The sequence below is a fragment of the Enhydra lutris genome, unplaced genomic scaffold (assembly GCF_002288905.1).
Source record: "Enhydra lutris kenyoni isolate GAN:26980312 unplaced genomic scaffold, ASM228890v2 scaffoldscaffold9, whole genome shotgun sequence".
NCBI classification, from domain to species: Eukaryota; Metazoa; Chordata; class Mammalia; order Carnivora; family Mustelidae; genus Enhydra; species Enhydra lutris.
In genome coordinates, this window is record NW_019154093.1 from 25,385,224 (window position 1) to 25,409,553 (window position 24,330).

General features: G+C 49.9%; 1 protein-coding gene across 1 annotated transcript in view; it reads right to left on the minus strand.

Moving 5' to 3' along the window:
- The window catches only part of LOC111143080 (phospholipid phosphatase 3), an 83,457-nt gene that overhangs the window by 3,261 nt on the left and 55,866 nt on the right, over positions 1-24,330 (minus strand). Inside the window, exons 3-5 of the mRNA XM_022496541.1 lie at positions 23,769-24,049; positions 23,284-23,341; positions 12,375-12,551 (exon numbers count right to left, since the gene is read on the minus strand). Of these exons, the coding sequence (XP_022352249.1) occupies positions 12,375-12,551; positions 23,284-23,341; positions 23,769-24,049 (516 nt within the window). The remainder of the gene's footprint in view (positions 1-12,374; positions 12,552-23,283; positions 23,342-23,768; positions 24,050-24,330) is intronic.

Genomic DNA, 24,330 nt, shown 5'->3' on the forward strand with positions numbered 1-24,330 from the left:
TCACAGATCACCTACTCAAACATTTGCAGTCCAAGAGCTACTCCATTTTACAAAGGAAAAAAATGAAGCCTTCTCTCCCTTTCCTTTCCAAGGAGGTATCAACAGTGAAAGAACTAAGAGCCAAGGCAAGAAAAGATTTGGACCCAACCCTGCTGGGAGGTTCTAGGCCCCTGGGCCGGAGATCCTTTATACACATCTGGAGAAGAGGCTTTCAAGTGCTCCTGGGATGAGGAAATACTAAGGAACACAATTAAAGTTAAACGCGGAGATAATTAAACTTTCAACTCTTGGCTGACAGGTACAGAGTCAGTGTCCCCACTTCTACCGGGAAACTACCCTCCCTTCCTCCTTAACTTTGTCTCTGAGGGTGTCTTCAATTAACCCCTCCATGGCTGACTCCCAGCTGCACTTGATCCTGCCCAGCAGCTGGCCTCACCAAATAAGGTCTCTTACTGCTCCCCGTTTCTCAGAGATCTTTCTCCCAGCTTCACTCCATCTGCTGAAGACAAACACAGCAGGGGGCAGTCCGCCAGCCCCCATCAACGTCTTCCCTTCAAGATTCTGACACTGCCTTCATCTACTGGCTCATTTCCCAGTTTAATTTTCAGAGCTCATATCTATTGCCTGTTAAGGTTTCTGTTTCCCAGCTGCAAGATGGGGATAATATCGAGGTTCAAGGCAATAACATACTCGAGGAGACCTAAACCTGAGTCTGGAATATAGTTCAATAAAAAAATGTTCCTTTCGGGGTGCCTGGGTGGCTCAATGGGTTGATCCTCTGCCTTCGGCTCAGGTCATGACCTGGCATCAGGCCCCACGTCAGGCTCTCTGCTCAGCAGGGAGCCTGCTTCCTCCTCTCTCTCTCTCTGTGCCTCTCTGCCTACTTGTGATCTCTGTCAAGTAAATAAATAAAATCTTTAAAAAAATGTTCCTTTTTGTAATGCTCTGGGCCCCAAAGTAAAGACCTAACGGACCTCGAGTAAGTCAAGCCCCTCATGTGACCTTGCTTGTCAGCCTTTCTCCCTAGATGGGAGGCCTCTTGGGGATGGAATCTGGGCCCTAATGATCCCACATCACCCATAACACTTAGCATTGGCCCTTGCCCACACGAGGGGCTCCGTGTTTGTTGTTGAATTTCTAAACTCCTCTCTACTGGAAGCAAGCACTCTAGGCTTCCATTTTATGGGCACAGGCAAATGCCCCAGACTTGAGGGGCACCACGCACTCATACCCTGCATGTACACAGCCGGGCAGCAGGATGAAAAGTTGAGTGAGGTCCGGCAGAATCCCCCTTTAAGCTGCATTTCGCTTTCAGCATGGCTTGAGCTTACACAAACACTTTTTTGGGATCATGAAACCCGATCCTGTCAGGACTCAAAACAGGGCTCAGTCTTTCTAACGCTTGAACAGCAGAACACAAAAAGGACTAGCAGAAGTGAAAACTTCGCTCGGAGCAGTTCCATTTCCTGCAGAAGGTGATCTCCACCCAAAAAGAAAACCCAGAGGCCCAGGCGGAGAGGCAGCTATCTGATGTCTAGGGAACCGCTCTCAGCCCACAGCCCTGGTCCACAGATCTCTCTGTAGGAAAGAGCGCAGTAGGTAATAAATGACAGTGTCGGCAACCAGGAATCTACACCCTAAGCAGCAAGATCAGCTCTTGCTTACGCTGCCCGAAGCATTTGCCTTCAATTCCATTTCTCTGATTCTTTGCATTTTATAAATTGCTTTTTCACACCGAACATCTGCTCTGTGCCAAGCCCTGATATTAGAAAGACAAATACACATAAGAGTCCTTTGCCCTCCAAAAGCTCGCAGGGCAATGAGGGAGAGATCCCGGCAAACAGACAGCTACAATGCAGTGTTAAAGATCATGACAGAGGGAAGCCCGGGTGTTGAAGTCGCGCAGAGAATGTGGCATCTAACCCAGACTGAAGCGGACAGGAGGCGGCTTTACAAGGCTTCCCCTAAGGAAGGTGTATTTGAGCTGAGCTCGATAAGGGTAAGTAGGAGTTAGCAGGTGGTGAACGCCAGGAATGTTGCTCCAGGCAGAGGAGCACAGGAGAGGCGACAGCATGTTCAGGAGCTTTGGGAAGGAAGCTCAGTCTGGCTTCGGCCAAGCGGTCAGTAAAGCTGAAGAGGAGAGAGCCAGGTCTCAAGAAGCCTCCCAGGACAGGTTAAGGAATTCGGACCTTATCCGGAGGGCCTCAGGAGCCACTGTCTAGGCATCTATGGGGAAGAAGCATGGTGAGAAGACAGTAGCTGATAGGCAGAAGCAGTCGAAAAGGGCACAGGGAACCTGAAGGCAAGGGCGCCAGGTAGGTCCTGCAGCACCTCGGGGAGGATGAGTCCACGGCATGGTTGTGGTACAGGCCAAGAAGACACAGTTTTCTGAGCCATTGAGAATGGACTGCTGTTGACAGAGATGCTGTGTACCAGTGTAGGTGGTTATGTGCGCAGGGGAGGTGGTACTTTCCTTTCGAGTTCTGCATTAACTCTAGAAATCTTTGCACTTGTTCCCACCAAACCTCTTAAGGTCTAGGGAAGGAAATTCTAGCTCTGCTTTCCTCCACCTTCGAATATTCAAGGTTCCTCTTGCAGTATCTTGGGGAAGTGGTTCTGACCTTCTCCTGAGTCAGAATGGCAGGCTATTTTGTGACCTAAGGGTGCAAGGTGACCTGATGGGACCCCACCCAAGGACCGTGGGGTCCTTCAACTGAGAGCAAGACTACATGCAAACAAGGCAATCCCAGGCGAGAAACGCCATTCACGGTTATGAGGGGGTAAGAAGCACACAGGGAGTCTCCTTGCCAACAATGGCTGTCTTTACTGGACTATCGCACGCTTGCAACCAGCTCTGCCCACTAGAGCAAGACAGACTAGCCTTCAAACCCAGGCCCTGCCATTTTCAGTAAAATACCTAAATGAGAGACCCAGGACCCACCTCCAAGCGTTACTCTAAGGACGTGTTATAACAAAAGACATAAGCATGACAACGTGCCTGGGGCCCAGTAAGAAGTTAAAAAATGGGAGCCACTGTCACTGGCTTGTGTGTTCAGTGCCTATCCATACAATGTCACTTCTCCTCCCCCGCCCTTTGTGGGGGAAGGCAACAAACAAGAGAAGGCGCTAGGAAAGAAGGAAAAGGAGAGAAAGAGGGAGAGAGGAATGAATCAGAATTATAAGCCAACAGGTAGAAGTCAAGCCAGACAGGAAGACCATAGGCAGGTGGGAGTTTTCCAGAAGGCAGATAGAATCTGATCGCTAGGTCCTGTAATTTCTGAGGCTATTTTGGGGAATGAGTCAGCACAATCAAAAAGGAAGATGCTGTTGATGTTCTGTCGCTGGCACTTACTGGCTCCAAGAGATGCCAAACCCCCAGGAGCCCACACAGTCCAGTGCTGCTGGGGTACTGCCTGGCTGGAGCTCACCAAGAACTGAGGCGGCCAGGAACAAGCATCCTGGTCTACTGCCAGGTTTCCACTCCTGCTGCTGCGAATGGCCAGCTCAGCAGATGCGGAAGGTCATGTTGTTAAGAGTTGCTTATGGTGACAAAATTGTTCTTTATGTGTTCCTGGGGTCCTTGCGTGTGTCGACTTCTGAGAATGTGTAAGTGAATGCCTTGAAAAGAGCAATCACATCCTCAGACACTGAGGTTTTTAGAAGCCCGCCCACCCCGCCCACCCCCCCCACCCCGCCCCCCAGGTGAGCTTAGATGCCAGCTCGGGGCAGATAAATAGAAAAGGAGAAGAATGTTGGAATCTTACAACCAGAAGAAAACGGCAAGTTGTCCATTCTAGTATTTCTCAGAGTGTCATCCTCAGAGCATTATTTCAGAATCAGCTGGCGGCCTCTTGAAAAAGCAGAGGCCTGGGCCCACCGGCAACCTACCGGGAGTGTGGCCTGGAACAGGCATTCAGCGATCCTGTAGGTGTCTGCTACACAGACTCCAGTGAGAAGAACCACTGGACACTGGGTACAGATGAACAGATGGGCTCAAACACGACCTCTGCTATTGAGTGGCTGAACGTCTTCCACATCTTGCAACTGCTTTGAGAGCCGCTCCTTTATCTGTACACTGGATTCCGAGATACCTTCCCCAAGCTGCCCGTATCTTCTCTTTGCTACCCACGCAACTTTCAAAGACCTGCCATCTTAGCACTAGGCATAGGTTTTCAGGCATAATGCTGCAACAAATTTCCACTTTAGACTATGACCTACTCAAACCCATGAACTACTCAGAGCCCAGCAACTATAGCCCTCAATAAATTTGAATCCACCCACATGCGAGGATAGAGACCATGTGCTGCTCCCCCCACTTTTTTTTTAAGATTTTATTTTTAAGGAATCTCTACACCCAACCTGGGGCTCAAACCTACAGCCTTGAGATCAAGAGTCCCAGGCTCCAACGACTGAGCCAGCCAGGCACCCCTGTGCTGCTCCTTTTGCAGACATCCCCCATGCCTTGGCCCCTGGATTTCCTTTTGGCATTCTGCTCTATCATAACAAACAATCTCCTAGATTAAAGGAATCATTTTCTCTGTAGGAGAAAGCCTCGGGACCGGCTCACCCTCATGCCCTAAGGGTAAGTGTTGTTTAAAGAAAAGCCATCCTGGGCAAGCCCTGTCTTTTGACTAAATGAGAGTGACCCAATTGCAGTCATTACTTCTGACCTCAAAGAAGGGCCTCCAGTGGCTTTTGGCACTGGGAACCTGCCAGCACCACTGTTGAATAATTTCCTAGTCTATCTGTGAGGGAACCTGACAGGGTGGAAAGAGTGTCTCGTTCAGAGTCAGACAGCAGGATCTGGTCCCCAAACTGCTCCTGCTGTGTCACCCAGGCCAAGCCACACTCTTCTCAGGGCTTGAATTTATCCAAAGCGAAGAGTTTTGTGACTTCAGATGATGGATCTGCCCTATACTTGAGTACAAACATTATTTAAAAATTCACCTTCCCATAGTTATTGTCAGGTTTCCATGGAAGAATTTATGTGAAAACTTCCTATCCATCAAGGGTCATTCAAATGCTGCCTCGGTTACCATGATTCATGGCCATCCTTGCTACTGAGGGATGTGGAGGAAGTTAGTCCCACAAAAAGGAGGGCTCAGAGCAGCAGAGAGAGGGTGGGGGCCGTTGTTGAGGAGGAGAGTGATCAGTGGCTGTCTGGGGCCTTCTGGAAAGGCGCTTCTAGGTTATGATGAAAGAGGGTTTCTGAGAAGGGGGAGCACCGGGCTGACAGCTCTGCTAGTGGGGTGCTAGTTCCAGCAGGAGCCAGCGCTCAGGAACACCATACAAAAGGATGATAGAGGCTGGAAAGAGGCAGGGCCCTCACTCCCAGAAGTCCTACAAATGATGCTTTCTAGGATCAGAAGACACACTGTATTCTCACTGTTCTTTTCCATCCCTGTGTCTCTGGAACATTCCTCCGATGTGAAATGCCTTTCCTTCTCTTTTGCAGCTCATAGAAAATGTCCCCTCGTCAAGGTTCCATCTCAAGGAATTCTTTCTAGCCTTCCACCACCCTCAGGAAGAACCAACTATCCCCTCTCATGTGTCCCCATGGTCCCCAGTAGATCAGTGTTTTTCAAACTACATGGCATAAGTCATTAGTAAGTTATAAAATCCACTGACTGCTTTTTTAAGGGTTGAGTAAAAAAATACTAGAATGTCTCACACACAGTGAGGGTAAGTCTTATCTGGTGAAACGTTTCAGTTATGTGTCGGTGCCTCTACTGGCTTATGATGGAAAATGTTTTTCTTATCATGGATCACGGTCAAGTCTGGGAAAGCTCCGCATGAAAGCTCTTTAAGGACCAGCTCTTCTTATCTCCAAATCTTGAAGACAAAATATAGTACCTTCCCCATGACACATTCCATCTGGGTTGCACGGGCCAAGCATGAGCATCTTTTATTCACTGAATCCTCAGTCCAAAGACTGTGGGAGGAGCTACTATCCCCATATCACACATGGGGGAAAGGTGGCTGAGAGGAAGTGATGTGCACAGTATGCCTAATTAGCAGATGGCTAGTGAGACTCCCCTCCTGGAGTCTCTGCCTCATCATTCGTCCCACTCATCTCAGCAGCGCAATGAGAAAGGGGAATTGAGAAGGACACTGCTGAGGGTGGAGGACAGATTCATCATCTGTTGGGGTCAACGTTTGTCCCCACCTTTGCTTCCTTCTCTGTCCCATATCCACAGTCTTGGCACCCGTACCCACCTGAGAGTAGGGGCCCCAGGGAGGAGAGGTCAGCCCCAGGGCCTACTGGGCAAAGACCTAGACTTTTTGCTGGGCCAAAAAGAGACTCACAAGGTCATTTCATCCATTGTCCTGTGCCCGGGCAGCAGTGGGATAAATCCAATGGGAATAGATGGGAATCTTCCCTTAGAGAAGGAGATCTCAGATTCCTGACATAGACCAAGCACGTTTAGAGTTCACAGTCTTAGTCTGGTGAGATAGGATTAGGAGGGCCAGGATCTGGTCCCAGCTCTGCCACTGTGTGTCCTTGGGCATGTCACACCCTCTCTGCACCCATTTGCTCTTGAAGGGGTGTCACTACGGAGCTCTTCTTCACACTTCTGTTCTTGCTTGTCTGCTCTCCCAAGGTCACCTCATTGGGGCAGAGACAAAGAACACCCTCGCCCTTCCCTACATCCTGGAGGAAGACAGCAGCACACAAAAGAGCAACCGCTAGCCGAGCTACACCCCCAGGGAAGAGGAAAACCAGGAAAGACTCTGCTGTGTGTTTATGACATTCGACAGCAGCTGCTTCCTCTGCAGAGTCCACAGCAATGGCGGCCTGGCCCTGCCCTGACCCCTCCCAGGGCCCCGTAATTTGCCATCTGCGAGAGGGTCAGGGAGGAGGTGACCAGATAGGCAAGTTGTCACCAGACAGGAAATGAACTGATGTTTGTTGCCTCGTCTGAGTCCCTGGGTTACTCCAGGGGTGGGTCAGCTAAGCCCAGCTGTAGAACTCCAATGTTGTTGGTAGGGATGACTGTGTGTGTGTGTGTGTGTGTGTGTGTGTGTGTGTGTGTATATAGATAGGCAGGAGGGGGACTATGAGGGTCAGTATGTGCCTGTGTTTGCATTGGACTGTCTGTCTGGCGTGTCTGAGCTCCTCAGCGCCCGTGAGAGAGAGAGAATGGAGGGCCGTCTATGAGTCTGGGTCTTACTGGGTCTGTCCATGTGCCTCTGGATCTCTCCACCTCCGTCCATGTACATGAAGATGAACATCAGTGCACAGGCCTATCCGGCCCTAGGTGCCCACATTTTTGTTCAGTCCCTGACACCACAGAGGCTCTCTGTAACGAGTGCCATCATCTTTCCTCTTTGGAAAGGGTTTGAGTGAGCAATGGGGGAGAGGAAACTGAGTCAGCTCCTGCTTGACACGTGGTTTCTGTCTAGACACATGTGCTTGCTAGGATAGGGCTTAGTGTCCACAGACCTGGGTGAAAGTGCTTCGCTGTCACAACCTGTTGCCCAAGGCTCTCCAGTGACTCAGCCAACATTCTAGGGTGATACCCTGTACCCACTGGGGACTTAGAGACAAGTCCCCATCCCCAGAGAGAGGCCCCCTTCACAGACACTGCAGGTCCATCTGAGAAGGGAGGTCAAGCTTAGTTACTACAAAGTCAGCTATGCCTCTGAACTTCTGTGGAAGAAGGTCACAGAGGGGCCTGCAACACGCATTTGCCCAGATGAGGAAACCAGGCTAAGGGGAAGTGTCTGGCCTGGGGTCAGAAGCTCATTCATGACTCATTCTTTAACCTCAGCTAATTGAGCATCTATGGTGTCCACCCCTCACTAAGCCTGAGGACAAATCCGCAGAAGGTGAAGCCATGGGTTCTGCTAATAAGACAGTGGTTCTCTAGCTGGGGAGACAGACATTTGGGCAGGCAACCACACAATAAAACCAGGCTGACGGCCACAGCAGGAAAATCACACAAAGGGTCAAGGGAGCAGGAGGAGAAAGACAATTCTGTCTTCAGGGAAGAGGGAGGAGGAGGTGTGGTAGACGAACAACGGTCCCCTGAAGATGTATGTGTCCTAATCCCCAGGACTGGCCATTATGTCACCTTCTATGGCCAAACAGGCTTTACGGATGCAACGAAGTTAAAGACCTCAAGATGGGCAGATTCTCCTGGATTAACCAGGCAGACCCAGTGAGTCACAGAGCCATAAGAGGGAGGCAGAGAGTCGGAATCTCAGAAGATGTGGTGATGGAAGCAGAGAGCAGAGAAAATGAAAGAAAGATCTGAAGAGGGAAGAAGGGGCCATTGGCTAAAGAATGCAGGCAGCCTCCAGGAGCTAGGAAAGTCAAAGAAACAAACTCTCCCTCGAGCCTCCAGAAGGAACACAGCCTGCCAACACTTTGATCGTAGTCCGGTGAGATCTATTTTGTAATTCCAAACTCAAGAACTGCAAGAAAGTAAATTTGTGTTGTTTTAAGCCACTGTAGTTTGAGGTAACTGCTGCAGCAACAACATGAGAAACACAGAAGGTGTCACCAGCGATGGGGTGAAACCAGAGCCATGCTCTGTCAAAGGGGGGCCGCCACCGAAGACGGGCGCTCAGGGGGTGGGAAATGGTGAGAAGTCTGGTGTGCTTGGAGGTGTGAGGGGTGCAGAGAGGAGGAGACCAGACCCTCCAGGCCCTTGGATCTCACAGTGCCGGCTCTTGCTGGTCCTTGTCGACCGCCTGCGGACAAACCTGGCTCCTCTATCTTCTCTCCGTGGTACTCAATCCTTCGCGTCCCTTCCTCATCTCTTTAGAGAGGACAATCATGGCTACAGGGTAGGACAGCATTTTCAAGGGACTGAGGATGATCTGTGAAAAGGGCTTATCATGGGCGACACACGGAGCTCTCAATAAGTGTTTGCGAATATTACTTCTCTGTTAAGGTGATGGGGAGTCCAGTGAAGCCCGGCTCGGTGATGGGGCAGAGGGAGAAAGGGATTCCGGGGTTCCTGGCACCCAGGCAGCGGCCTGATACCATCCTATGCTGCCTCCTCCGGGTGTCCCTCACCAACCCGAGGAGACACACCCCATGCTCCGTGTTTCCATATCCATCATACAGCCACATTCAGAGATGAGCGCTGGGATTTTCCTGGGATTCACTGGGACAGCCAGCCTTGGTTCTTGAGGGGGAGTTTCTGCCACAAGACACAAATAGAAGGGAGGCCACGGACTTTGGCCTAGGCTGCAAACGCCACGCTGCACCACTCCAGGAGAGCACCTGAGGCACTGTACCACCTGTGGGGACACAGCCTGCCACCTGCCCCCTCTTCCAGTGAACACAGGGTGCTCACAAGGCCTCTGGATTGCCCAGACCCCTCTCCAGCTCAGGCCAGGGTTGAACTTTGCTTGTTTTCCTCACACTCAAAGCCAGAACAACAGCTCTGGCGATGGGCAATCACCCACTGGCTTCCCTCCTCCAAGGTGAGCACTATTGAGCTCTTGGGCTGACTAGGCACGGTGTCTTACCCTGGCCCCTCTGATGTCATCTGTGAAGTGGATGGCTCAGCGCTGGGATGCCAAGCCTGTCAGGACCACGAGCTCCTGAGTACCAGGCTGGGTGTTAGGCATTTTGGAGAAAAATGGTAAATAAGATCAAACCCCTGCCATCATGTATTCCCAGCTAAGTAGGCAAAAGACAGGGAAAGATATTTATCATTCCTTTCCAAACGTCCTTACATTGTCAAACAGGCTCTTAAACTCAAAGCGATGGTAAGGACCTGGGTGGCTTAGTTGTTTGAGCACCTGACTTTGGCTCAGGTCATAAACCCAGGGTCCTGGCACACATCAGCCCCACATTGGGCTGCTTACTCAGCGGGGAATCTGCTTCTCCCTCACCCTCTACCACTCCCCTTGCTTGTGCTCACTCTCTCTCTTTCTCTCTCTCTCAAATAAATAAACTCTTAAAACAAAACAAAACAAAACAAAAAAACTTGAAGCAATGACCAGAGCCTCGGTGGCTCAGTCAGTTGAGCATCTGCCTTCAGCTCAGGTCATGATCCCAGGGTCCCGGGCTCGAGTCCCACATTGGGCTCCTTGCTCAGCGGGGAACCTGCTTCTCCCTCTCCCTCTCCTGCTCCCCCTGCTTGTGTTCTGTGTCAAATAAATAAACAAAATCTTTTTAAAATAAATAAATAAATAAACCCGAAGCAATGACCAGATCAGCCCAAAGGGTAGGGAAGGGCCCTGTGACACCCTTAAACGACGCTCCTGAAGCAGGTGTCTGTGCTGTTCTGCCTCAGGTTGCCTCTGCCTGCCCTTCAGCTCCAGTGACCATCCTCCCTTGCCCAGTGCACATGGCCAAGGTCTAGAGTCAGGGGGCTTGTGGGGGCAGCCATTGACCAGTTCTGACCTTGGACGACTGGGCTTATCTCTCCGAGGGACTTTACAATCACTACTACCAAATTCCTATCCTGTGCTACAGTCAGCCAGAGCCAAAGAGGATAAAAGTCAGATCCGTCACTTCCCTCCTTGAAAAAAAACCCTGGTCCTCCTGGACACCATCTCACTGCCCATGGAGAGTGCAACGGGATATGCAAGAGGACAGCAAGGAAGGACCCCCAGCACCTTTTTAAACTGGGGGTGCAGGAGACTCGAACTAAGGCAGCCGAGCATGGAAAAGGAAATGCAGCAGCAGGCTGTCTGCCTGCCGAGAGCACAGTTCAGAAGGGCCCAGTCAGCAAAGGCTGACCCTTCCCTGCAAACACCCGACCCCTGTTGTCCCTGCCCATTAAAAAGCCAGTGACAGCTGTTCTCATTAACGGTTTGCTCCCACAATTTCTCTCCCCTTAGCCTTGACTGAAGAAAAAAGAAAAAGAAGAAGAAAGAAAGTAATGAATAAAACCATCGAAACAGGCGGTCCCTTGGCACGCAGCTCAGATGCGACTTTCTGCGTGTCTGCGTGGTGCCCACTCCGGTAGCCCCGGGGCCCCTGCCCCCTCCCTCCATTCCTGCTGCACCCCGCATCAGCCCCTCTCCCCCAGGCATCCTGTGGGTGTCTCTGTGGGGCCCCCTGCTGCATTCTAACTCCTGTCCTGGCTGGCAGTGCAAGCCACTAGACTGGGGTTTCCTTGAGAGCAAGCGCCCTGCCTTACTCATCCTCTGCCTTCAAGAGAATGTCCCTTGTAGCGTTCGCAAGGAAGACAGCCACCCACTGACCCCTACTTTTTGTTGATTAAAAAACACGTTTACTTATTCTGAGCTAGATTCCCTAAATGGCGCTAGTGAAGGCAGGGAGAGCAACATGTACGTGTCACCTATGGTCCCTGTCCCCGGGCAACTTGACAGTCTCAAGGGAGACACACATCAGCAACCTCAGCACAGGGCGACAGACACCAGCAGAGGAGACTGGGAGAGGCTATCGTCGGGAGACACGAGGCCACGGCCAGGCTCAGAAAGGAGGAAAGGTCGGGGGCTCGTCTAGATCTCTGGATTGTTCATGAGTCCTATAGTGGGTGGGGCAAGGGTGATACAAACAACACAACCCACGTGCGTGGTGCCTAAACACCCAGCCATTACCGTGCCCTGGGCTTCCCACGGGCCTGGCGTGAGCTCCCCTGAGTGGGGCCCGGGAAGGCACGGGGTCAGAGCAGGTGCTCTTGGCATTTGCTGAATAAGCCCCACAAAATTTCGCAGGTGAGAAAAACAGATTCTTGAGGAGACGGAGGCATACGGAAGTGAGCTGCCTCACGCTGCACTCACCGAGAGGCAGGAGTGAAATGTGAGAAAAGGGTAACCTGGTCACCTGGGGCAAACAAGAACCTGGCCCATCCCAAGGCCATTCTCTAGGCCCTTCTCTTGGTGGACAAGGCCCTTCAGGCTAGCCAGGGTAGGGCTCGGCCTTGACCAAACCCCTCTTCTCTAGCCAGCACCAAGTTTAGACTTTGACCAAGTCACCCTAAGGTCACAGTGGGAAGGGGAGAAGTTTCCAAGAAGCTGAGTTCTAGTGAATTTTAAGTGTCCACCAAAGCAGCACGTGAGCACCAAATGAGTCAGGGACCCAGACTCTGCCAGTCACTTGACATGTGACCTGGGGCAAGTTTCTTCCCCCCTCAAACCCTAAATGTTTTCATCAGTAAAGTCAGCAAGGTGGACATAAGATCTCTTTCAGCTGCAACGTTTTATGAGCCGTGGTTAGAGAGAAGAGGACTTTTAGATTCTGCCGAAGGAAAACTCACAGGCTGGAAGGAAACAGAAAGTATCGTCCTTTTACTGAAGGGGTCCTGGGGTGAGGGGACCCTTGATACACCATGCAGAGAAAAGAATTGAGAGCTTGCTAGTTTTGGTCACCGGGCTGGAAACATGGAACGAGCTAGCCATCCGGGGCTTTGCTTGTGGACCGAGAACAAGATGCTACTCACTATGCAGCAGGCCACCAGGGCTCCTTGAGCAAATCCCGCCAGCACATCACTGGGATGGTGCTTGTGGTCAGACACACGCGACAGTCCCGTGTAAAAGGCCATCATGATCAGGGTGAACTGCAGGAGGGGCCGGAGCAGGCGGGCCCCTCGCCAAGTGAAGCGGGCCTGTAGGTACAGCTGGAGAGGGGAAAGAAAAGGAACAGACACTAAGTGCATTAGAACACCAGGTCGAGACCCACTCTGTTTCCACTCAATGGAACCATCTAGACCTTTGGTGACATGGTGTGTAAAGAGCATTCAACTTGGATATGACCTCAAGTTACTCAAACCTGGAGCCTTAGTCCCCATACAAAAACAAAAAGTACAAAAAATGAGAAGAGCCAAAGAATGCCCTAGAGCCCACTGCCTGGCACATTCTAGACACTTCATGAACGTGTGTTCCCTTTCATCTTCTTCATGGTTAAACTAATGAAAGCACAGTAACCAGGGGAGTACAGGTCTCTCTTCTGCAATCCTTGACGACTCATGCACTGCATTTGTGTGTTTCCCTGGACACTAGCATGGTGCCATCTATATACTACTTATTGCTTAGGACCATCTTGGAAAGAAATGCAGGACTGATAGAGGAGGTTCTCGTGACAGTCAAAAAGGGATGTTTCTAATTCAACAGAAAGCACCTCTACCAAAGAACAAGTTTCTAAGTCACCACTCCCAGCTATGGATTTTTGAGTTCAAATATAAGGAAACACATAAAGCAAGCAGACAATGACAGAGAGCTTTCACACAGAGGCTGACAGACACTGGGCTGGGTGGAGTAGGAGAGTAACCTGAAGAAAAATGGAAGAAAAAAAAAAACCACCTCTGGCCGAAGCAAAGAAGTTGAAATGACGTCAACTGAGCATTGTCCCTCAGAGTTATCTTGCTGCAGTTTCCGTTCTAACCTCTGGGCACAATCTACTTCCCAGGTTCCTGTGGGAACTTGGGAAATGAGGGGGAAAAGGCAACTGGACAAGGGGAACTTCCGACGACAAATCAAAGGCAGGCACTGGGGGAGATCAGGAGAAAGGGGAAGAGAGCGGAGGGGAGGAGCTGATGGCCCCAAGATAGACCTGGGACAGCGGCAGAGGCTGGGCTCAGCCCTTCCTGAGACAAAGGAACACCTTCCCTCTGGCGGACAGGAAGGAGCTAGCCAGTGGCTGGACTTGAGTAGAAAGACAAGTGGAAGTTTCCGGAGCCACCCTTGCCAGTGAGGGAAGACTGCCGAGCTCTGAATTCTCAACTACGGGGAAGACAGTTTTAAAACCCAGGCCTACACAACAGCAGACAACTTTATAATCATGATGAAAGTCTACGAATGCATTCTTGGGCAATCTAAGAATAACAAATGAAAAATAATAATAAAGAATGCACTGAGGTTAGCTGCTAAACAAGCAATAAAGATCGACAGTTTCTCATATGTAAAATATAACCAGTTAAAAATCTAAAAGAAGAGGTAAAATACTCACAGCAGCCAAGGTGATTTGATAAACAGTAATCAGCCTACCACAAACTACACAGGACCCTTTCTGAAGTAAGGGACATAAAGGACATGTTGAATAGACAGCTAGAATTTTTATTTATAAATACTCAGTTTGTAAGCTCATAAAGTTGATAGGTAAATCCCATCCGAATCCTAGGGACATCCTAAAAAGATCTGGAGAAAAAGACTTGAAAGAAATTCTGCTAGGAATAACCTAAAAGGCCCAAACCAGACAACTAGCCAAAAAAGAAACACAAATAAGCCCGGGACTCCAACAGATGCTAAGGACACAGAAATGGGAAGCCATAACTCCTGCCGTACAGAGCATTCATTCGTTGGGGGAATCCACGAACATGAGCAAGGGCACTTACAGGCTTCCTAGGAATTACGAAGAAAATTCCAAAACCAAGGTCAGTTACTAAGGGGAAGGGGCACTTGGCTTAAGTCCTAAAGATGCATCTGCATTTGCTAGGAGTTGAGGGGACAGCGGGGAGGGGTGTGTATCTAGGCAGAGCAACCACTTAGAAGCCAGAGTTCTGGAGAACCTCACAGCTTTCGGTACAGCTGAAGAGGGTGTACAGGGTGGGGATGGGGTGACTGATGAGCCACAGAGCTACAGAGGCAAAGGGGGGGCTCAGGAAGGGTGTGGATATCAAACTAAGGAACCTGACTTTTACTTAGTAGGTCAGTCTTTCCCAAACCATACTCCGTGGAATATTAAGGGTCTTTTAACAAGATGGTAAATGCTCCATAGGAAATCCTTACTTTCATCACCAACAATACTTACTGACGTTTACAGGGTAGCTACCTGCTGAATCACAATTGGGAAATGTTATTATAAGCAAATGGTGAAAAATTACATGATTTTAAGCAAGGCCATCAGTACCATAACAAATAACCTGCAGGTCAAAGGTCTGCACGCCCTCGTTTGTGCAGAAATGAGCCAGCAGTGGATTCTGTAATGGAGAATCAAAAGATCCTTTCCTTCAAGGAGTGGGGATGGGATGACGCTGGCGTAGCTCCCACTTAACACAAGTCTCGGGGCAAAAAGCAACCATCCGGGGCGCCTGGGTGGCTCAGTGAGTTAAAGCCTCTGCCTTCGTCTCCAGTCGTGATCCCAGGGTCCTGGGATTGAGCCCAGCATTGGGCTCTCTGCTCGGCGGGGAGCCTGCTTCCCCCTCCCCCTCTGTCTGCCTCTCTGCCTACTAAATAAATAAATAAAATCTTAAAACAAAAAAAAACAAAAAAACAAAAAACAACCATCCGTTTGCCAGGTTGGGGACAGAAAGAACGCCAGGTGCTCATCAGAAAAACCTCACTGAGCCTTTGGTTTTCTCACAAATAAAATAATCTGCAGATCCTCAGAAAATGCTCATTTAAAATCCTCCAACTCCTCCCCGCCCCTCTGTAAAGAGGTTAGGTCATGGACCTTGGCAGTCAGGGTGGGGCAGAGGAAGGGTGGGTTTCCCGACCGGACATGGCACACATCTCCCCTTCCACTGACTCAGATACTTAAGGCTGGAGGTTAAGGAAAGAAAATAAATAAATAAATACAGGAGAGGAACTTGGGGAGAGAGGAAGAGACCAGTCATCAGAAGAGCTTCAGGAAAGGAGTGCTTATGAATGAGAAAAGAGAGGGGCCTTGGGAAAAGAATGCCTTGGGGAAGCAGTCAGATGTGGAACAGTCAGCCCCACACTGAAGCTTGCTCCTCGCTACAGTCAGTAACAAACACACCGATCCCAGCTCAGGATCTCAGGATTGACCTCAGCCGGCGTCTGCAGCTGGGGCTTCAGCGCAAAGCAGAGCAGCAAGAAGAGGGTGAATCTGGGGGTGAAACGGCCCCAACGCTACCACTTCCTAAGTGGGTGGTCCCTCAACTTCTCATCTGAGAAACAGGTACAAGAGTGTCTCCCTCTCCGGGTTGCCAGGATCAACGGGACTCCCAGGACCAGGCACTCAATGGGCTCTTCAGAAATCCTATCACCCTTTGCCTTGGTGAATGAGATTTACTCAATGGCTGTGGTTGATTTCACTAAAACAAGTAGATTACTAAAGCAAAAGATTGGGCAATGACCCTCCACGCGGTGCCTACTTCTCATCTGAGAAGATGGCCACAACGGGCTTTGAGGTTGACCAAAGGATCGGGTAAGTCCTTCTGTGCCCCACCCATCCTACTGCTAAATGGATTGGCTTTTGCTGGTTCATAGCCCAGTTCTCGTGAGGCTCTCCATACTAGAGGCCTGGGCCTCACCATCACCAGAGAGAACTTTCTGGAGCACCCTCCTGCCTTGGAAACCTGCACCAGGGGACAGAACAAGGGGCAGGCGACTGCATTCGTTCCCATTTCACCAGAGGAAGTCACACTCCTGACCACAATGATACTGTGGCCCATGTCCCAGACCAAATAGTAAGGAGACTTGCTGGGACTCAGAATTTCTGCAGGGGCTTCTGGGAAGTCCTAGGCATCCTGCAAAAGGGTGGTTAGGAAAATGGTAAGCAGAACTGGACAAAACCAGAAAGGCTGAATTGCTGTGACCTCTCATAGAGGTCAAGACTTATCTGTCTTTACTTCCCCAGCTGCCTGAAGGTCTCTGGGCTGGAGGAATCCACTTCTAAGCACCCATGTGACATCGCAGAAAAGGGTCTGATTTGCAATCAGAGCAAAACTAAATTTGAATCTTTTCTCTGTTCCATGCCACCTGCAGGACCCTAAACAAGTCACTGTCCTCTGAAGTTCTGCTTCCTCTTATGTAATGAGATTCATTCATTTAAAAAACAAACGCCTGTTGAGAGCACCTATTCTGCTCAAAATTGTGAAAAGATAGCCAACACGAATAAAGTTAAGCTCCCTTCCTGAAAAAAAATGTTAAAATTAAAAAATGAAATCTCGTTCTTATACTAAGATTTTTCTTCCAATTGCTAAAATAAAATGCTGACTGTAGACAGGAAGGTTACAACAGAAAGCTGTATGCCTTGCCCACGATCCCCCATCCCCAAAATGATGTATGTGAAAGTCCTGAGCACAGGGAACTCACTCCATAAATGGAGTTCTCTCCTCTTTCCTAGTCCTAGCTTCAAAACTGGGGTCCTGTGGAATTCCAACAAAAACTCTTTAGAGAGGTCTGGCTGAACTCACGCCAGCTCCTCTGGTCTGAACCAGCAGAGTCAGATGTGGAGTGAGTCACACTGGGTTCTTGCTAAGTCATTTGTGTTTCATTACATGATTTGCATACTGGCGAAACAGGTCCGTACTGTCCTCTCACTTCATTTCCATTGCTCTTGGGACTGCTCCGCTCAGAGAGAAAAGGAGGCTTTTGTCCTTCCTTCTGTCCCTGCCTGCTCTCTTCCTGGAAGTCTGTCCAGATCACTGACACTCACAGGGAGAAACTTTCTCCCTTCTCTCATCTCCACCACAGCTCACGCTTGGCTCTGGTTCATGTGCCTGGTGACTTGTCTACGTGGGGCAGAGCTGGAATTTCTCTCTGGGAAGCTATTCAACAGCCTTCAGGACAAAAGAAGAATTTTTAGTGGGCTTTTCTCCTCCTTCGGGAGGGAATCAGCTCTTGCTTCCTGTCACGATCAGGGGGAGAAAAAGAAACTACCAGTGTGTTGAGCCCTGTTCCAGACATTGTTCCAGACGGTTCACATGACCTTCCCTGCAATTATCATGGCCATCCTACTGGGTAGACACATTCTGCCCATTTTACAGATGAAGAGATCAAGCCCAAAAGGCCATGTCACTTGCTCAAGTGACATGATGCAGGATTTACACTGAGTAAGATGTGTCTTTTTCTAAGTCCAAGCTCTAATCACAGAACCTGGCTTCCTTAGCGAGGAATTAGAGGAAATTCGGGCTCTGCACAGCAAGTATTAGCTTATTGTACTGGACTTCTGTCTAAGGAGAAAAGCAATGTGAGGGGACCACGGGGCTGTTGGGGACTAAAGAATGGCCTATAGTGCATATCTGGAAACACATGCTCCTGGAATTCACCTGTCACATACTTTTATAAGGCCCACGTCTAAAATTCAAGTGTAGCTTTTCTAATAGTGAAAGTATTAGAATCTCTGCCTTGATTATCAACTAGAGAACCTGTGAACTGTGCAGTCAGTGTCCCTCCTAGTGGAGTGAGCAGCCCCCTCCTCAGGCCCCGTGCCTCAGTCCACCCGAGTCAGAGACCCACTCCACCTGCTCTGAGACTATTTACTTTTCAGACCTTCCACACCAAACAGGAGGTCATTTGGTGTCCCCAGGTGCTCAAACAAGGTCTGGCTCAGAAAGCGCCGGAAAGATGGGTGGACAGACGGACTGACGGATGGGTAGATGGATGATGGATGGATATAGGCAGGGGAAAGACAAGGGAAAACATCTATATCTGACATGGTGGTTTATTCTCTGTAGAAACCACAATTTTGTCCCTGCAAGGGGTTTCACCAGACACTCCCAAAATCTGTGGGCATGTCTCGTGGGCATACCAGACCCCACCGCTCCAGGATTCTAAACACGCTGAACAAAACCTCAATGACTAACAGCCACAGGCCAGGGAACATGGCTGTCAGCGGACAGACACTTCCCGGTTTCCTTGGTATCCGATAAACCCTTTGACACATAAACAGTTCCCACGGGCACCCCAGTAAAGAGTCAATATGTCAATGGTTTGGCAAAGAGGCGGTAAAGGCCTTTCCTACATCCCCCAAGTCCTTTCCCAGCGATCAGTTCAGGGATGAGGGGATGAACACAGTTCTAACTGGAATGAGAAAGAGCACAGCTTGGGGATATCCAAGGCCCGCGATGAAGTCATTCATTCATTCATTCATTCACTCATCAAATATTCACTGCATACCTAGCTAAGGGTCAGATCCTGTTTGGAGCAGTGGGATACAATGGGGAATCAAGAGACAAAAACGTCCCCCTCATGAAGCTGACACTTTATCTGGTAGAGAAATGAATATTAATATCAGGTGCCTAGAAATGGGTGGGGGGAGAGGGGAATGAGGCTGCAAAGGGAGTTAGGGAGTACTGCAGGAGGGGCCAGGGAAGGCTTCTGACACAGCACCCTGAAGAAGGCAAGGGGGCATGGTGCCCGTTCAGAGAGGGAGGCGCGGTGGCAAAGGAAAGGCCTCGCCACCAGCTTATTGCTGCCTGATGGAGCTGCAGGAGGAGGGGCCGGGGCAGCTGGTCCCGAAAGCCCCCTCAGTTCTCAATGCACCCTCCACCCCCTGCTTCCTACCGGCCACCACAGCCGGACGGAACTGAAAACCTGCAGCTTGCAAAGCGCCGCCCTCCTCTTCACCTGAGTGCAGGCGGTTCTTCTGATCCGCCCATGTTCACCCTACGGGCAGCCTTCCCCAGCTTCCACCACCTGCCGCTCCAGGCTGGCCTGGGTGCCATGACTCTAAGTTTCCGTAAGGACCTACACCTGCCCCTATCCCCACCCCGCACAGTGTACCAAGCTGCTGTCATCGTCTACTTGCTCCCTGAGACTAGACTGAACTCCCCAAGGCCTGTGCCCATGACTTACCAATGTCTATGTCCCCACCCCTAGCGTGCCGCTGGGTCTATCAGTCACCCCCTAAACATGGGCTGATGTGCCGAGTGCTGAAGCCACGTTGAGCTCCTTGAGGGCTGGGGCCAGGTCTGATTCATGTTAGTAGCCCTGGGAGGTAGCAGAGGGCCTGAGACAACACAAGCAACACCAGGTAGGCCCACAGATTGGGTCCTGCGCGGGTGTTGGCATCTTATCCAGAAAGCCAAGTCATCCTCGACCCCTGACTGTGGAGGCACAGGGCTGGTCCAGATGTGGTTCTCTGGGGCTTCGGCCGGACTCAGGGTTAGAAAAGCATCACGTATGCTTATATATGCTGTGGGTTTTTCTTATTAGAATCTGCATTAATCACTAACATGCCTTAACCTTGTCTCAAAGCTTCTAGGCCCAGAGATAATTTGGTGTTTGGGGCATGGTTTTTCCAAGCTAATCATTTTACAAATCAAAACCTAACGTGGAGAGTCCTTCAGAGCCATGGGAGGCTGCTTCGGAGGGCAGCTGCTACCCACAGGCCTGGAGTAGGGGTGGCTGGTGCTTCCCATTCCCCCACCCCCCTTTGAACGCCAAAGTAACAAGGGCGTAGGTTTCTCCCTAAGGGCTTCCCATCTTTCCTTGTAGTGCCAGGGGGGGGTAGTTCAAACTTCTTTCAAATAGAACCACAGAGATTGAGAAATAAGTAGATACTATCTAATTCCAATCTTTATGGAGAAAGCAGGGTCTAGAGATGAAATGTGGCAAAGGCCTTGCAAAAGAGATGTGACTGTCTCCACTTGACAGAGGAGTACACTGAGGCACGAAAGCTAAGCAAACAACCCAGGTTCCAGAGCTAGTCAGGAGGTGGCGGAATCATCTGGGTATGCCAGGCCTTGAGGGAAAACACCATCCATGCTACACCCAACTGGTTCAAAGGTGATTTTCCCCAACGCCCCAGAGAAGCTGCGCTGGGGAAGGCCAGGGTCTCCTCTGCCCACCTCCCCTTCCTGAAGCTTCACAGAGCAGCACTGGGGTGGGGGGCGGGGAGCTGCTCAGACGGCAGCATTTCCCACGGACCCTGACCCGCAGTAACGGTGCTCTCGAAAGCTCTGCACACCAGACATTCAGAGGGTTGAGATTTCTGCGTAGCATCATGTAAAAACGCACCTGGCAAAGAGTACCGTCCTCCTTAGAATTTAGCCTCAGGGGTTGTTTCAGGGCAAGATAACCTTAGAGCTAAAAATAAGAGCCCTGGGTTTATATGTTGTATATATGAGTATCTGTGAGTTGTGCACGTCACAATGTGTGTAGTGGTGTGTGCATGGCTGCGTGCGTGTTTGTGCAGTAAGATGGAGGACTAAGGAGGCTCTTCTCTTCCTCCCTCCCTCTTCCCTGCCTCCTTCCCCTCCTTCTTTCCAGAAACATAAAGGCACTATAATTTTTTTCCTCCCCCAAAGATGCAAACAAACATTAGGTCCGAATCCACCCTCACTCCTCACCCCTGCGGAGGAGGTTTCTGGCTATAATCATAGCTGGTGGGAGGTGGTCATGGGGAGTGGGGGCTGTGGGGGACAGCTCCTCCATTAAAGTAGATCTGAAGAAAGGCAGGTTGCTGAAATGGAAATTAGAGTGGGGAAATTATATTCTTTTTCTTTTTTTTTTTCTAAAAGATTTTATTTATTTGACACAGAGATAGAGAGAGCATAAGCAGTGGGGAGCAGCAGGCAGGGGAAAAGCAGGCTCCCCACTGAGCAAGGAGCTCAATGCGGGGCTTGATCCCAGGACACCAGGATCATGACCTGAGCTGGAGGCAGATACTTAACCAACTGGGCCAGATGAACACCTGGCAAACTTTTTTTCTTTAAGGTGATCCTGGCGGGGTTGTTTTTGTGTTCTGAAGAGCAGTACCATGAAAACAACAGACTGTGATCCTGCTGTCAACAAGAAAAGCCTTCAAATCCATTTTCTCCCTTTTATAGGAGATAGAAATTTTATTACTAAAACTCTTAAGATTTGGGTTGATTGGTGGGTTTCTAGCTAAGAACGAGGTAATCAAAATGCATCTCATCAAGTTACTGAGAGAACCGAATGCCGTCTTGTGAGCTTGCCCCAGTGTCCAGCACACAGAAGGCACCAGAAACAGGTCAGCACCTTTATCTTTTCAGAGGCTGTAGAGCACACAGTGCAGAGGGTTGGTTTCAAAATCACCCAGCATTTTTCTCTTGGAAAAAAAAAGAAGGAATAGGAGAAAAATGAACACAGACCCACTCCTCCAAGCACCTTTGCAAACACTGAAATTACATTTGTAAAATTGTTTCCAGACCGGAGTAAAGTATAAAAAAAAAGAAATAGGAAACTAAATATCTTCACTACATTAGCTTTCTAAAAGACAGCAAAAGCAAAACAACAACAACAAATGAAGAAGGGAGGGGAGCACAATTCGTGAATAAATAAAATCCACGTTTGAGGTTTTCCTAGGCTGGGGCCCACCTTTCAGCTCCGTATCCCAGGTAATGGGAAGCCCGAAGGCCTCCGGGCTTGGAAAGGATGGCGAAGGAAAACAAAACAAAACAAAACCCTTCAGCTAGTTTTTCCAAATCCTAATTATGTTTTGTAAGTAAGTCAAAATCAAAACGCTCTTTCTGCAAACAACTTATGCTCCCCTGAGCTACGTCTGACCTCTCAGCGCCTTCTTGCTCTTCATCAAAGGGGCTGAAAGCAGGAAGTGCCTTGGCACAGGGACCTCATTCAAGGGGAGAGGAGAGGCAGGGGACCGCATGTAACTCACAAAGAGAAACAGACCAGCCGCTGTCTGGGCAGCAGCTGGAGACGAGCCCTCGGCCTGCACTGTCCCAGCACCTCTAGGAAATCAGAGCAGACGTGGCCATGGGAAAGGCAACACGGGGTGGGGACAGATCATGGCCCCACCACCAGCTGAGGGACCCCCCAACACACTGCTTAGCCTCCCTGGGGCTTGGTCTCTGGATCCCAGCAGCAGGGATACCCATGTCATGCCTCACTGTGTTATTATGAGATCACGTGTGCTCAGGGAGGCAGAATTATACTGTCACACGTGAAATCACTCCCCATCGCCAGATACTGATAAATTTTTTTTTAAAGATTTTTTTAAATTTATTTTATTTGACAGATAGAGATCACAAGTAGACAGAGAGGCAGGCAGAGAGAGAGGGAGGAGGAAGGAGGCTCCCTGCAGAGCAAAGCGCATGATGCGGGCCTCTATCCCAGGACCCTGGGATCATGACCTGAGCCGAAGGCAGAGGCTTTAACCCACTGAGCCACCCAGGCGCCCCCAGATACTGATAATTTTGAAAGCCTTTCCCTCTGCAGGGGATGGAGGAGGGTTGGTATGGCGAACACCACAAGGAATTTTATGACAGAGCTTGGATGTGAGCATCAGTGCTAGTGCCCGTGTGAATTCTGACCATTCACTTGAATTCTCTGAGCCTTACTTAATAATCCTTTCCCACAAAAGAGATAATACTACTTATAACCTAGAGTGACTGGAAGGGTCAACTGAGTTAAAGGGATGTTCAGAAAACAGTTTTGTTACATTAAAATGTGATACACGTGTCTTCGTCACCTTTTAACTTCAAAATGGGTGCACAGTCCTTATCAAAGAGCCATGATAAGTATTAGTTTTATTTGAAAAATGGGAAACATCTAGAAAGTAAAACAACTTCTACTGACACCATGGCAGAGCTCAAAACAGAACCTCACTTTTCTAGCTAACTTCTCTTTCAAGGATTTCACAACGACAGCTCTCCCTAACTATCCTGAGGGCTCTCCGCTCCGGAGAGATGTGAGCTGTGGCAGGGCCCTGCACTGCACTGGAATCAGAAGGAAGGTACTTACCACCAAATACAGCATAGTGTACATGGAGAAGGAGGCGTGGCCAGAGAAGAAGGACTTCCTGCAAGAGCAAGAGAAGGGCATGAGGGGGCCATATTCACACCCTGACACATGTTTGCCTGTCTGTCTTCCCTCCCTAGACTGTGACCTTGACAGCAGCACTACCTTGTTTAGTTTTGTATCCTTGGTAGTGCTTTGGACACATTGTCTAGAACCTAGCGGGCACCCACGGATGCGTGAGCAAGTGGATGGATGGATGGATGGATGGATGGACTTACCAGTGTTCTACCATAATTGCTTATTTATCAATATATCTAAAAAATTTGACCCTGAGTTCCTTAGGAATGGGGACTGTGCCTTATACACCCCTTGAAACCGAAGCCCAGCCCTGAACTTGGCACCTTGTGCAGTAGGCCCCTTAGTAAGTGTTCCCCAAACCGCCTGCATCCAAGGTGTGCGCACCGTGCCCATGGCAGGCGGCGACTCACCTGGCTTCCTGGACTTTGCTGTCGTCCCCTCTGCATTTGTAGTTTTGGATGTAGCCCTCGGAGCAGTTGATCTGGCTGAAATCGGGGTTGCAGACGCTCAAGAAGTGAGGACGCAGGCGGCCTATGGAGACTTTGGCAATGTCTGTGAAGGACTGGCTGATGGCACAGCCAAAGAGGAAGCAGCCCACCTGCTTATAGAGGGCTGCCACATAGGGATTCTGAATTGTTGACCGGGACTTCTCCTTCAGGTAGTAGATGCGGTAGAACTCCCCAGTGATGATCTGAAAGGAAACCAATAGGGGAGTTAGGCAGTATGAAAGTGGATGTTGTAAAGGATAGTTACCGACGGAAGAGAATGTTCTGTGTATAACTGCTGGCTATAACCTAGGAAGTCTCAATTTTCGGGACACCTGGGTGGCTCAGTCAGTTAAGCAGCTGTCTTCGGCTCAGATCATGATCCCAGGGTCCTGGAATCGAGCCCCACATTGGGCTCCCTGCTCAGCAGGGAGTCTGCTTCTCCCTCTCCCTTTGCCCCTCCCCCCCTCGTGTGTAACCTCTCTTT